Source organism: Carcharhinus amblyrhynchos, chromosome 29 (assembly GCF_965287045.1).
Source record: "Carcharhinus amblyrhynchos chromosome 29, sCarAmb.v2.hapA, whole genome shotgun sequence".
NCBI classification, from domain to species: domain Eukaryota; kingdom Metazoa; phylum Chordata; class Chondrichthyes; order Carcharhiniformes; family Carcharhinidae; genus Carcharhinus; species Carcharhinus amblyrhynchos.
This window is the reverse complement of record NC_137352.1, coordinates 9,159,124-9,174,578: the sequence shown is the minus strand read 5'-3', so window position 1 is coordinate 9,174,578 and position 15,455 is coordinate 9,159,124. Positions and strand designations below refer to the sequence as shown.

At 46.6% G+C, this 15,455-nt stretch overlaps 1 protein-coding gene across 2 annotated transcripts in view; it reads right to left on the bottom strand.

Moving 5' to 3' along the window:
* The window catches only part of dscaml1 (Down syndrome cell adhesion molecule like 1), a 605,093-nt gene that overhangs the window by 93,142 nt on the left and 496,496 nt on the right, over positions 1–15,455 (bottom strand). For both annotated transcript variants that reach the window (XM_080214516.1, XM_080214517.1), the window contains exon 19: positions 13,447–13,602. In XM_080214516.1, the coding sequence (XP_080070642.1) occupies positions 13,447–13,602 (156 nt within the window). The remainder of the gene's footprint in view (positions 1–13,446; positions 13,603–15,455) is intronic.

Below are 15,455 nucleotides of genomic sequence, written 5' to 3'. Positions count from 1 at the left end.
AAAATCATCGCACTTGTTTGCAAATATGGAAATGTCATGACCAATATTTATCCCTCAACCAAGATCAAAACTTTAAAAACCTCATATGGTCCTTTTCTTACTTGCTGTGCGCTAATGAGCTGTCGTTGTTCCTGCCTAACACCAGTGACTACACTTCAATCGTACTTGCCTTTAAAGCTTTAGCTTTGTGACACCCTCAGGTTGCACTGAGCATTATGTAGAGACAGGCTATAAATGCTGGAGCTGCCAGTGACACTTACACCCCATCAACAAATGAATTTAAAAGCGCAAGTTTGTTCTTTTCCCTATGATTTAAATAACCTGGGGCTGATTTGTGAACCACAAATCACCTGCCAAGTTTAAGATGATGTGGGTATGCCGGCGTTGGACTGGCGTAAACACAGTAAAAAGTCTGACAACACCAGGTTTTAGTCCAACCTATTTATTTGATAGCAGACTCACAAGCTTTCGGGGTTAGCCCCTTCGTCAGGTGAATGGAGAGTTCTGGCCTCAGACAGAGCATATAAAGCACAGACAGTTTAGAGATTACTGATTAGAATGCGAATCCTTACACCTAACCTGCTGTTCAAGACCTGAAGTGGCTGACAATGTGAGTGGTAGGAGCACTGATCACAGTTTAAAGAGATGTGTATTGTCTCCAGACAGTACAGTAAGTGAGGTTTTGCAAACCCAGGCAAGTCACGGGGGTTACAGATAGTGCGACATGAACCCAAGATCCCTGTTGAGACCGTCCTCATGTGTGCGGAACTTGGCTATCAGTCTCCGTTCAGCGACTCTGCGCTGTCGTGTGTCGTGAAGGCCGCCTTGGAGAATGCTTACCCGAAGGTCAGAGGCTGAATGCCCGTGACCACTGAAGTGTTCGCCAACAGGAAGGGAACAGTCTTGCCTGGTGACTGTCGAGCGATGTTCATTCATCCGTTGTCGCAGCGTCTGCATGGTCTCCCCAATGTACCATGCTTCGGGACATCCTTTCTTGCAACGTATCAGGTAGACAATGTTGGCCGAGTTGCAAGAGTATTTACCATGTACCTGGTGGATGGTATTCTCACGTGTGATGATGGTATCCATGTCGATGATCCGGCATGAAACACTGAAACAACTATATGATGATATCAACAAATTCCACCCCACCATCAGACTCACCATGGACTATTCCCCAGAATCAGTTGCATTCTTGGACACACGCATCTCCATTAAGGACGGTCACCTCAGCACCTCACTGTACCGCAAGCCCACAGACAATCTCACAATGCTCCACTTCTCCAGTTTCCACCCTAAACATGTTAAAGAAGCCATTCCCTATGGACAAGCCCTCCGTATACACAGGATTTGCTCAGATGAGGAGGATCGTGACAGACACCTCCAGACCCTGAAAGATGCCCTCATAAGAACAGGATATGGTGCTCGACTCATAGATCGGCAGTTCCGATGCGCCACAGCGAAAAACCGCACCGATCTCCTCAGAAGGCAAACACAGGACACAGTGGACAGAGTACCCTTCGTCGTCCAGTACTTCCCCGGAGCGGAGAAGCTACGACATCTTCTCCGGAGTCTTCAACATATCATTGATGAAGACGAACATCTCGCCAGGGCTATCCCCACACCCCCACTTCTTGCTTTCAGACAACCACACAACCTCAAACAGACCATTGTTCGCAGCAAACTACCCAGCCTTCTGGAGAACAGTGACCACAATACCACACAACCCTGCCACAGCAACCTCTGCAAGACATGCCGGATCATCGACATGGATACCATCATCACACGTGAGAATACCATCCACCAGGTACATGGTAAATACTCTTGCAACTCGGCCAACATTGTCTACCTGATGCGTTGCAAGAAAGGATGTCCCGAAGCATGGTACATTGGGGAGACCATGCAGACGCTACGACAACGGATGAATGAACATCGCTCGACAGTCACCAGGCAAGACTGTTCCCTTCCTGTTGGCGAACACTTCAGTGGTCACGGGCATTCAGCCTCTGACCTTCGGGTAAGCATTCTCCAAGGTGGCCTTCACGACACACAACAGCGCAGAGTCGCTGAACAGAGACTGATAGCCAAGTTCCGCACACATGAGGATGGTCTCAACAGGGATCTTGGGTTCATGTCGCACTATCTGTAACCCCCGTGACTTGCCTGGGTTTGCAAAACCTCACTTACTGTACTGTCTGGAGACAATACACATCTCTTTAAACTGTGATCAGTGCTCCTTCCACTCACATTGTCAGCCACTTCAGGTCTTGAACAGCAGGTTAGGTGTAAGGATTCGCATTCTAATCAGTAATCTCTAAACTGTCTGTGCTTTATATGCTCTGTCTGAGGCCAGAACTCTCCATTCACCTGACGAAGGGGCTAACCCCGAAAGCTTGTGAGTCTATTATCAAATAAATAGGTTGGACTAAAACCTGGTGTTGTCAGACTTTTTACTAAGTTTAAGATGATCATAGGACATAGGAGCAGAAGTAGACCATTCGGCCCATCGCGTCTTCTCTGACATTCAATGAGAAATGATAATCCTCAACTCCACTTTCCCACCTTATCCCCATAACCTTTGATTCCCTGACTAATTAAAAATCTATCTCAGCCTTGACTATATCTAACGACACTGCAGCCCTCTGCAGTAAATAATTCCACAGACTCACTACCCTCTGAGAGAATAAGTGTATTAACAGTGCAAACTTGTTGGCATCTATTGCAAATCTCAATGAATTCACAGAATCATAGAATCCCTACCCAGGGACCCCTATCTCCATAACCCCATGTTTTTAACCTAGCTAGTTCCCCTGACAGCAAGGGACAATATAGCATGGCCAATCCAACCACAGCAAGGGACAACTTAGCACGGCCAATCCACCCAACCCACACATCTTTGGACTGCGAGAGGAAACCGGAGCACCCGGAGGAAACCCATGCAGACACAGGGAGAATGTGCATACTCCACACAAACAGTGACCCAATCCAGGAATCGAACCCGGCTCCCTGGTGCTGAGAGGCAGCAGTGCTAATCGCTGTGCCATTACCATTCTAAAAGGTTTACTCCTTATCCTCAAACTATTATCACAAGTAGGCTTACATTAACACTGCAATGAAGTTCCTGTGAAAATCCTTTAGCCGCCACACTCAGCTGATTTTTTGTGTACACGAGGGAAAATTTAGCACGGCCAATGCACCTAACTAGCACTTCTTTCAGACTGTGGAAAAGAAACTGGAGCACCTGGAGGAAACCCACACTGACATGGGAAAAATGTACAGTCTCCACACAGCCATTGACCCAAGCTGGGCATTAAACCCAGGTCTCTGGCGTTGTGAGGCAGCAATGCTAACCACTGTGTCACCGTGCTTTTCTTGGGCTTTCTCATTTGAACATTTTAGTTATTCATCCTGATTACCATTGGCTTTCAGTTCAGATACTGGATTGGGGACAGAGCGGGTATGATGTGAATCTTGCAAGGTGAGGATTTGACCTTTAGGTGACCCTGTAGTTTCCATTGGACCCAGCGATTAGGACTGAACTGCAATCACGGTAACTTGAGGCCGGAATGTGTTGACATCCACTAGCTCTCTGTCAACCCAGGCAGGGCAATCTCTAGCCTCCTTCAATGTGGAAACTGCCTCCACTTTAGAATTATTAAAACCCTACAGTGCAGAAGGAAACCATTTGGCCCATTGAGTCTGCACCGACTCTGACCCAAGTTGAAGCATTTGCCCCGCTAATCCCCCTAAACTATATATTTTGGAGACATTAAGGGGCAGATTAGCACAGCTAATCGACCTAACCTGCTCATCTTTGGGCTGTAAGAGGAAACCGGAACACCTGGAAGAAACTAACGCAGACAGTCCCAAGGCCAGAACTGATACTGGGTCCCTTTCGAAACATAGAAACATAGAAAATTGGGAGCAGGAGGAGGCCATTTGGCCCTTTGAGCCTGCTCTGGCATTCATCATAATCGTGGCTGATCGTCCAACTCAATAGCCTAATCCTGCTTTCTCCCCATAATCTTTGATCACATTTGCCCCAAGTGCTACATCCAGCCGCCTCTTGAATACATTCAATGTTTTGGCATCAACTTCTTCCTGTGGTAATGAATTCCACAGGTTCACCACTCTTTGGGTTGAAGAGATGTCTCCCCATCTCTGTCCTAAATGGTCTACCCCAAATCCTCAGACTGTGACCCCCAATATCGGTAACATCCACCCTGTCTAATCCTGTTAGAATTTTATAAGTCTCTATGAGATCCCCCACTGTGCCTTTACTGAACCACTGTTACTGCAGTAAAGTTGGAAAATTGAAATGGAACTTATGTCCAAGGGTGGAAGATTTCTTCCAAGTTCACTTCGGGAATCTTTGCAGTTCCACACTGCCTGAGAGATCTCAACTTGTTCGCAATAAGAAGCAATTTTTTTTGCATTTCCTTTCAGAATTGCAGCATTTGCTGAATAAATCCAGAGCTTTACAAAAATGACAGCCCGATAAATAAATAACAAAGGAAATATAGAAAGTCCAGACGTGAGGGTTAGGTGGATTAGAGTCATAGAGGTTTACAGCATGGAACAGGCCCTTCGGCCCAACTTGTCCATGCTGCCCTTTTTTTAAACCATGGCCACACTAAATTGTCCCTTAGTGCCGGGGGAACTAGCTAAGATAAATACATGTGGATATGGGGGTAGGACTGGGTGGAATTGTGGTCGGTGCAGACTCCATGGGCCAAATGGCCTCCTTCTGCACTGTAGGGACTCTATGGAACTGACAATGTAATAGAGGCGGATAAACATTTTAAGAAGATTTGCCCTGTGAGGATTCTCAAGTTATTATGCTCAGAACTATAAACCAGACCGCCCAAGAGAGATTGTGTCAGTGTCGGAGGGGGGGATGGAGGGGGGAAGGGGTGGCACTATCACTTTAAGTGGTCTGGTAATTAATACGAAAATGACAGATGATGAGACAGTGGTGAACATTATTTCCAGATTGGCTGTTCAAATCCTACCTACCGCACTTCAGTTAGTTATTGAATTCTGAGAAGCTTACCGGTTTTAGGCAGTGGGGGAGGAGACTGCAGGAGAGAAGGAGATGTTAGGGGAAGCTGCAAGCTTAAGCCTCCATTTTTCAGCATTACATCCTTAATGTGAAAGCATTATGACTGGACCAATAAAGATAAATTCTAATATTTAAGACTACCAGGGGCTACATCATCACAATTTAATCCATGTTCAAAGTTAATCCACATTCTCTGCACCTGTTTAGAATGGCAAGGTTCAAATCAGAACCTATGTATGTAGATTATTCTGTGACAAAGCCCCTTAGGCCTTCGGCACAAATCCTTTATTTCTTCATAAAAATTGCATAAGTGCACCACCACTTATTTGATTTTGAACTTCAGGCTATTCTATTTACAGCTCAAGCCACAGATTTTATGTGAAATATTCAAACGATAAATTACTGAATAATTGAGCCTACATTATAGCTGCCAGGAGATGCAGCTCAAATCATTGGCAGTGGCCATTTTTTTTAATAACAATTATGTAGCAGTTCATATGCACCCTATCCCTGACTAATGGCCATAATTTTTATGCTGATGGGCTCCTCTTGCGCCATGTTCATGTGCTGCATTGCCCCTTAGTGTCTAAAGATGTGTAGGTTAGGTGGATTGGCCATGTTAAATTGCCCCTTAAGTGTCCAAAGATGTGTAGGTTAGGTGGATTGGCCATGCTAAATTGCCCCTTAATGTCCAAAGATGTGTAGGTTAGGTGGATTGGCCATGCTAAATTGCCCCTTAATGTCCAAAGATGTGCAGGGTAGGTGGATTGGCCAGGCTAAATTGCCCCTTAATGTCCAAAGATTTGCAGGATAGGTGGATTAGCCAAGCTAAATTGCCCCTTAATGTCCAAAGATGTACAGGTTAGGTGGATTGGCCATGCTGAATGTATGGGGTTACGGGGATAAGATGGGGGAGAGGGCCTGGGTAAGACTCTCTGTCAGAGAGTCGGTGCAGACTTGATGGGCTGAATGGCCTCCTTCTGCACTGTAGGGATTCTTCTATTCTAAACTCTTATCATGTCTAGAACCTTTGGTCTCAGGGCTATTCTCTGCCTCAGAGCTGCGTCTCTCTTTATTGACTTCCAACGGCCTTTCACCGCCCAAAATATTTAATTCAAAATCTCCATCCTCATTGAAAATTTCCTTCATCTTGCCCTATATCAGTTGCCATGGCCCTATGCACTGCAACACTCCCCTGAAACCATGCTGCTACTGCTCTTCCATTGATTTAAAGGAAAGAGTTTGCATCTAATATTGTGCTTTAGCCAAGATTAGAATGCCTCAAAACATTTTACAGCCACTGAAGTACTTTTGAAATGTAGTCAGATATGGGAAATTCAGCCCCATGAACAGTTATAAAATAAAACCCTAATTCCATAAAACCATAAGATATAGGAGCAGAATTAGGCCATTTGGCCCATCAAGTCTGCTCTGCCATTCAATCATGGCTGATATGATTCTCACCCCCATTCTCCTGTCTTCTCCCCATAACCTTTGGAGCCCATTATTGCTATATGAGCAGACAGTCTGTTGTACATGCTGGCTGATGGATAAGCATTGGCCAGAATTCTCTCGCTCTTGGTCAAATAGTGCTATGGGATCTTTTGCACCCAAGGAATTAGGAGTGGGAGTGGGGAATTGAGCCCTATGAGCCACTCCACCATTTAAAATGATTGTGGCAGGTCTTATCCTGGTCTCAACTCTACTTTCCCACTGCTCCCCATAGCCCTTTTTGGGGGAGGCAATGGCCTTGTGGTATCATCGCTAGACTGTTAATCCAAAAACACAGCTAATGCTCTAGGGCCCTGTGTTCGAATCCCACCACGGCAGATGGTGGAATTTGAATTCAATAAAAAATAATCTGGAATTGAGAATCTACTGGTGACCATGAAACCATTGTCAATTGTTGAAAAAACCCATCTGGTTCACTAATGATTTAGGGAAGGAAATCTGCTGTCCTTACCTGGTCTGGCCTACATGTGACTCCAGACTGGCTGACTCTCAACTGCCCTTGGGCAACTAGGGATGGGCAATAAATGCTGGCCAGCCAGCGATGCCCATGTACCACAAATAAAAGTGAACACCCATAGTGCTGGAAGATAGGGAGTTCGAGGATTCTGACCCAGTGATGAAGCCAATATTATTTCCAATTCAGAATCATGTGCGACTTGGAGCATGGTGTTTGTTTTTGTGTTGCCGTTGCTTTGTCCTTCTAGCGAGGAATGAATAAAAGAAATCCCGCCTTTTATTAGAAACATATTGTAATAAGTCCTCGGAGGCAGAAGACCCTTCACCAAGATCCCTTTACTTACAAGTCTGACAACAGCCTTCCGAGTGCTTTAAGTTAACTGTCTACACTCGGAGTCCCAGAGGAACCGACACGCCTGGTTCAAAACAAAGCAAGAGGCTCCCTGATTGGCCCATCAATTTGGCCCTTAATCAGGGAGCTCATATCCTAACGGGCCTGCCTCAATTGCCTGATTACCATCGTTACACGTATCTAACTCTTTCTTAACTGATTGAGTCTGCCTCCACTGAGGGAGAAATGGGGCCTACGGTTCTGGCAGTGTGGCATGCCCTCTGCGCTGCGCAGCAGTGGATGCAAAAAAACCTCAGCAGAAACCTACTTGTTCTGGCTTTTAATCCACCCTCTCGGTCTACTCCTGCCCCTGCTTCGCCTCTCTCGGATGTGCTTTGGGACGTTTTCCCGCGCCAAAGGCCTGAGGTCAAAGCAAGAAGCTGCTGCGGTCATACAGCAGGAAGGGTAGGAGTCTCCTCAGTATTCGAGGCTGCTTGCGGGCAGTATCAGCCCTCGCTCTTGTGAGGAGTTCCATCGGGAACGTACTAAGTGCAAAGGGTTACCCGGAAGGCAGCTGCCTAGCCCAGAAACACAATAATAACAGGAAGCCCTGAGGGGGCTCAACCGCGCCACTGATTTACAACTTAAAGTCCAGCGGGAAGTGTGCAAACCCCAGTTCATTCATGAATATGCATTTATTTCCCCGAAAGGATTAAATGTGGCTGAAAACAAAAGAAAAAAAAAATGACAGTCATTTGTATTCTAGCGGTGATTAAATACATTAATAATTACCCAGAGAACGTGGATTCTCTTTTGAATTCGAAAATAAAAATCCTTCTATTAACTTTTATGCAAAAAAGGATTAGTTAATGAAAAAATATGCAAATGTGTGGGGCCCACAGTATCGAAAAAAAGAAAGGCACAGATGCAGATCTCGCTTTGCGACAGAAACTGGGTCATCCAGTTGATTTGGCAGAATTCCATCAGGATTTACTATCCACTGCAATCAAGGAACAATTAATAACCTTGGAGGTGGCATGTTAAAGTGGATCTGAACATGATAGGATTTGTTCTGGCATAAACTGAAGCTTTAATTTCAGACTGCTAGTCTATAATTAGGTACATTTTAATTTTAAATCACTTTGTCGGTCGAAAGCCAGGCTCGCTGGACGGAGCGCTGTTCCAGCCACCTCCAGTCAGTGGCTCAACCCGGCTGCCGCCCAATTACAGTTGATCATTTTTAAACCCTCTCCGCCACCTGGCACATTCTGGATCCGGGCGACCCCCACTAAAGTCTCGGAGCAGCCGCGGAATAACGCGGAGAGGTGGGGGGGGGAGTGGGGAGTGGGGCAGTGGGGGGGGGGGGGGGGGGGGGGTGGATGGTGGAGGGGGGGCAAATTCAAAATGGCCCACCGGCCAAAATAATGAGTCTGCTCGCCGTGTCTTGCTGGCTCGTCCGAATTTAGAATGAAAGAACAATAGAAAGTACAGCGCAGGGACAGGCCTTTTGGCCCTCCGAGTCTGTGCCGATCACGATACCCTAACTAAGCTAAGCCAAAACCGTCTGATACAATCGTAGAAACGCTACAGTACAGAAGGAGGCCATTTGGGCATTGAGTCTGTACCAAAGAACAAAGAACAGGAACAGGAACAGGCCCTTCGGCCCTCCAAGCCCACACCAATCATGTTGTCCTATCTAGACCAATTGCTTATATCCCTCTATTCCCTGCTTGTTCATATGCTTATCAAGATAAGTCTCAAATGTTGATAACATACATGCCTCAACTACCTCACCAGACCCCCACCACCCTCTGTGTAAAAAATTTCCCCCCCGACATCTCCACTGAACCTTTCCCCCCCCCCCCTGATCTTGAACTTGTGCCCCTTGTAATTGTCGTTTCTGCCCTGGGAAAAAGCTTCCAACTGTACATTCTATCTACACCTCTCATAATTTTATAAACTTCGATCAGGTCGCCCCTCAGCCTCTGACTTCCCAGGGAGAACAATCCCAGTTTATTCAGTCTCTCCTCATAGCTAATCCCTTTCATGCCAGTTAACATCCCGGTAACCTTTTCTGCGCTCTTTCCAAAGCCTCCAAGTCCTTCTGGTAGTGTGGTGACGAGAATTGGACGCAGTATTCCAAATGCGGCCTAACCAACGTTTTATACAACTGTAACATAATTTGTCAACTTTTGAACTCGATGCCCCAGCCGATGAAGGCAAGCGTGCCGTATGCTTTCTTCAATACCTTCTCCATCTGTGCTGCCACTTTTAAGGATCTGCGGACCAGTACTTGCAGACCTCTCTGTGTGTTTAAGCCCCTAATGGTTCTGCCATTTATTTTATAGCTCCCACCTAAATTGGATCTACCAAAATCCATCACCTCACAAGCCGACCACACTCCTACCCAGGCCCTACTCCTGTAACGCCGTACGTTTACCTTGCTAATCTCCCTGACACTAGGGTCAATTTAGCACGGCCAATCAACCTAACCTGTGTATGTTTGGATCTTACTCTGTCCAAATTTGGTCTATCTGCCATATCTATATCCCTCTATTCCCTCCCCATCCAGATGCCTCTTAAATGTACCTGCCTCTGCCACCTCCTCTGGCAGCACGTTCCAGGCATTCACCACTCTGTGTGAAAAACTTCCCCTGCGCATCTCCCTTAAACTTTTCCCCTCTCACGCTGAACTCGTGCCCCCTTGTAATTGACACTTCCACCCTGGAAAAAGGCCTCTGACTATCCACACTGTCTATGCCTGCCATAATTTTGTAACTCTCTATCAGGTCTCCCCTCAGCCTTGGTCTTTAAGGCCACTTGATTACATTGTGATATAGTTTTGCGTTTCCAATTCCTCCCCTCCCCGCCCCCTCTATTTAATTGGTACTTGGATTGCCAACTGTAAGATTGATTGCATTTAACAAGGGATGAGTCTTTTTCTTTTACATTCACTGCTAGAATGCCAGCAATTATTTCTTCTTTATGGTTCCATTTCTTTTGAGTGATGACTGAACGATTTGCTTGGCCACCTTAGAGCCAACCGTGCTGCTGCAGGACTGGGGTCGCAAAGGCCCCAATAATGACCCTTAAAGGCGTCAACAAACCAGCTCTGTGGGTACTCTCACTAATGCAACTTTTTACTTCAAAGAGTCTGCAATTAAGATCTCAGGTTGTACTAATGCAGGCCACCGGACTCTAATAGGTTGGCACGGTAGCACAGTGGTTAGCACTGCTGCTTCACAGCTCCAGGGTCCTGGGTTCGATTTCTGGCTCGGGTCACTGTCTGTGTGGAGTTTGCACATTCTCCTCGTGTCTGCGTGGGTTTCCTCCCACAGTCCAAAGATGTGCGGGTTAGGTTGATTGGCCATGCTAAGAAATTGTCCCTTAGTGTCCAGGGATGTGTAGGTTAGAGGGATTAGTGGGTATAATATGTAGGGATATGGGGGTAGGGCCTGGGTGGGATTGTGTTCGGTGCAGACTTGATGGGCTGAATGGTCTTTTTCTGCACTGCAGGGTTCTATGATTCTATTCTATGATTTTATGATAACCGCTCACTGTATCTCTATCGGCCTGTATTTGCTGGGATGTCACCCAGGGCATCCGTGCTCAATGACGGTACGCTGCTCTTTCATTAAAAACCAATGATCTTCCTCAGCCAGTCAGATAGCGTTATGCAGCTGAGGGGCGATTGAGCAAATCAGATCAAAGATGTCAGAGTATTGTCGAGCATGCCTCATCTCTTCCAATTGTGTAGGAACATTTACTTTGAAACTGTTGCCCGCCAGCGCGAGTTGCCTTGGAGGAAGGGATGTCAACACATCCTACTCATGTGGAAAAGCGCCGGCAGCCATTTTCTCTGTTGGCTGTGGACAGCTTGTCCAGCAGCCGGGGAATCATAGAATCATACAGAGCAGAAGGAGGCCATTTAGTCCATCAAGTCTGCACTGACCACAATCCCACCCTGACCCTATCCCCATAACCCCTATTTGCCCTAGCTAGTCCCCCTGACACTAAGGGCAATTTAACATGGCCAATCCGCTTAACCTGCACATCTTTGGACTGTGGGTAAAAAACCGGAACATCCGGAGGAAGCCCACGCAGAAAACACGCAAACTCCACACAGAAAGTGACCCAAGTTGGGAATCGAACCCGGGTCCCTGGCGCTGTGAGGCAGCAGTGTTACCCACCATGCCACTGTGCCGTTGGTGGCGGTGAAGAGGATGGCAGGGTGTTGGCTGTTCACTCACTCTGTGCCAGGCTTCTTAAAGCTCCAACAGAAACTTCAACTGGGGGCTTTATCGATAATGGGAAGGGAATGCCCAAACAGTGCTCCCGACCCTCCACCTGAACTTTTGCAGAACATATCCTAACTCACATCTAGCCTGGAGGCTTTCAGGAGTGTCTTAGCGGAAGAGAGGGCTCAAGAGGCAGAGAGTTTTGGGGTAGGAACTTGGTTAAGGTTTGGGCAGTTGAAGGTATGGCCACCAGTGACAGCATTGATTAAAACTGGAGGTTTCCTTATATTTATTCATGGGTTGTAGGTGTCACTGGCTAAGTCCAGCATTTATTGCCCATCCCTAATTGCCGCTGGTAGTGAGCTGCCTTCTTGAACCAATGCAGTCCATGTGGCGTATTTACACCCACAGTGCCATTAGAGAGGAAGTTCCAGCATTTTGACCCAGTGACAGTGAAGGAATGGCCAATATATTTCCAAGTCGGGATGGTGAGTGACTTGGAGTGGAGTTTCCAGTTGGTGGTGTTTCCAGGTATCTGCTGTCCTTTGTCCTTCTAGATGGTAGTGGTCATGTGTTTGCAAGCTAATGTCTAAGGAGCCTTTGAGAGCATAATAGGGTAGAATTGGAGGAACTCAGAAATCTTGGAGGATTGTGTGGCTGGAGGAGGTTACATGGATAGGGAGAGACACAGGTAGGGAGAGATCTGAAATCAGGGATATTTCAAAGTGAAATCAAGGTGTTTCTCAACTGATGTCAAATCCTATGATGCCAATACAACACTGCTGCAGATGGAAAGCACTGACTGGCAGAGGGTATTATCCACCCATTGGCACCATGTGTCGGGCAGCCTCACTGGTGATCATCAAATGGATAGTGTCCAGCCACAAAGGGAAAATGGTTTTGTAATAACTCCATTGAGGCGGAAGTCCCATCACCAAGTTACTTTATTTACACCACACATCTGTACACAGCCACTTCTCCAGTTGCTCCCTGCTGAGTGCAGGCTGAGAGTCTGACACACCTGCTTTAAACAGGGAGCATGAGGCTCCCTGATTTAACCATCAATTAGGACTCATCAGATAGTTCATACTCCAGCAAGGCAACCTGGCTGAAGTCATCACAGGTTTGTAAGAGATCTTTATCGGGGCAGGGCAAATGCTCTTCCTCAACCAAACAAAATCCATGCAGGCAACTCTCAGCCCGCTGAGGCTGGTACTTTGGAGGGTAGCACAGTGGTTAACACTGCTGCCTCACAGTGCCAGGGGCCTCGGTTCAATTCCCGGCTTGGGTCGCTGTCTGTGCGGACTCTGCATGTTCTCCCCGTGTCTGTGTGGGCTTCCTCTGGGTGCTCCAGTTTCCTCCCACAGTCTGAAAGACATGCTGGTTAGGTGCGTTTGCTATGTTAAATTCTCCCCTCAGTGTAGCTGAACAGGCACCGGAGTGTGGTGACTGGGGGATTTTCGCAGTAACTTCATTGCAGTGTTAATATAAGTCTGTACAGTTCATATAGACTCTGACAAAGGGTCATCCAGACTCAAAACATTGGTTCCATTCTCTCCCCACAGATGCTGTCAGACCTGCTGAGATTTTCCAGCATTTTCTGTTTTTGTTTCAAATTCCAGCGGGCATAGGACTTTGCTTTTATCTGTTGTTAATATATGCCTACTTGTGATACTAATCAATAAATAAATAGAGTTATTTCTGAAAGAATCTGTCATTCAAAGTGTTGTTGGGAGCATCCATGTAAAGCTGCTGGATACTGGGTCAGCACCGCTGTATCCTGCCATACAAAACCTGAAAAGGAAAACTCTTTCAACTTCCACAGAGAGAGAAAGGAAATCTCTTACTGTCTTCTTTTGTCTGTGTGTAGAGGACCAAGCTCCGGACACCATCTCCCGCCTGCGTGAAAGCCAGCACCTGCACACTGTAATTGGTGAACTTCTCCAATCCCTTCAGTTGCACGCGGTTTTCCATGGTTGTAATATTCTGCATCTCTCCCCAGTCTAGACCAAAGCACAAAGAGAAAATTAGACTAAATGTGTGGCAATGAAGCAAGGGGCAGCTTTGTGGGGTTTGGCTGGTACGGTGGACTGGAGGCCGTTCTTTCATTCCTGGAACTAGGTCTGAGGGCGTTTGGGGTGGAAATCTTCCTTATCCACTATCCGTGAGGGTTCCACATGAAATGAGATTGGGAAGAGCCAATCCAGATCACCTCGCACAATTGGTGTTAACTGGTGCACTGGTCTGAGAAATGGCAATAGCACAAAAGAACACATTTGTGTTTAATTGTGACTGAGACACATTACACCGAACTCACACACAAACACTGATACACCTAGAGACACCACACACACACACACACACCTGGAGACACTGCACACACAAACATACAGACACACACACACAAACATACCTAGAGACACCACAAACATAGACACACACACAAACCCACACACATAGACACACACACCTAGAGACACCACTCACACAAACACACAGACACATACACACACCTAGAGACACCACACACACACAAACATCCAGACACACACACACACACCCTAAGGACCACATACATACACACAAACACATCGACATATACACACACACACCTAGAGACACCATCACAAAACACAGACACACACACACACACTTCACAGATGCATATACATCACACAGAGACACTTGTGCACACAGCACACATACTGCACAGACAGACACATCACAAAGACACAGACACATAGACATACACACAGACACACACATAGACACCCCCACACAGACACACACATAGACACCCCCACACAGACAGAGACACACATAACACACACCACACATATTGCAAAAACACAGACACACCACACAGATACACATATAATACAGACACACACCAAATGGAGACAGACAAACACATACACGCGCACTCATCACAGAGACACATGCATACACACACACAACATACACAAAGGAGTTTTGTGAGAGCAAAAAATAACTACTTTGGGTGTTCTCAGAATCTAACCTAATGACCAGGCTGTATTCTTAAATAATGGAGACAGAGAAAATCAACACAATCTAACAGCAATGATTAACTATGGGCCAGGGAGCTCCCCTTTGACACTGTGGTTGTAATAACAGTAGGATCAATTTCATGGATCTCAGGAAGGTTGCAGCATTTCATCATCAACCTTATTTGTACTAATGAGGAGTCTGTCTGCAGGACTCTCAATCCGTGTTACATTAAAGCAGCAAATCCCAGGTCAGGGGCAGCGGCCGTGGTGAGGGGATACCACACAGCAGGCAGAGTGTGGACAGTGATAGTGCCTTGAGGGAGGGCTTTGGAGTAGGACAGAGAACAGGAACAGCCCCTTCAGCCCTCCAAACCTGCATCGATCATGTTGTCCTACCTCGATCAACTGCTTATATCCCTCTCTAGAACGTAGAACATTACAGCGCAGTACAGGCCGTTTGGCCCTCGATGTTGCGCTGACCAGTGGAACCAATCCAATGACCCTCTAACCTAAACTATTCCAATGTCATCCATATGCCTATCCACTGACCATTTGATCGCCCTTAAAGTTGGCGAGTCCACAACTGCTGCAGGCAGGGCATTCCACGCCCTTATTACCCTCTGAGTAAAGAGGGTTTTATGTGTCTATCCAGTTAAGTCTTGAATGTCAGTAACGTATCTGCCTCAACCTCACTAGGCAGTGCATTCCAGGCCCCCACCACCCTCTGTGTAAAATAACTTCCCCCGCACATCTCCAGTGAACCTTTCCCCCCCTTACCTTGAACTTGTGCCCCCTTGAAATTGTCATTTCTGCTTCCAGCTGTTCACCTTATCTACGCCCCTCATAAT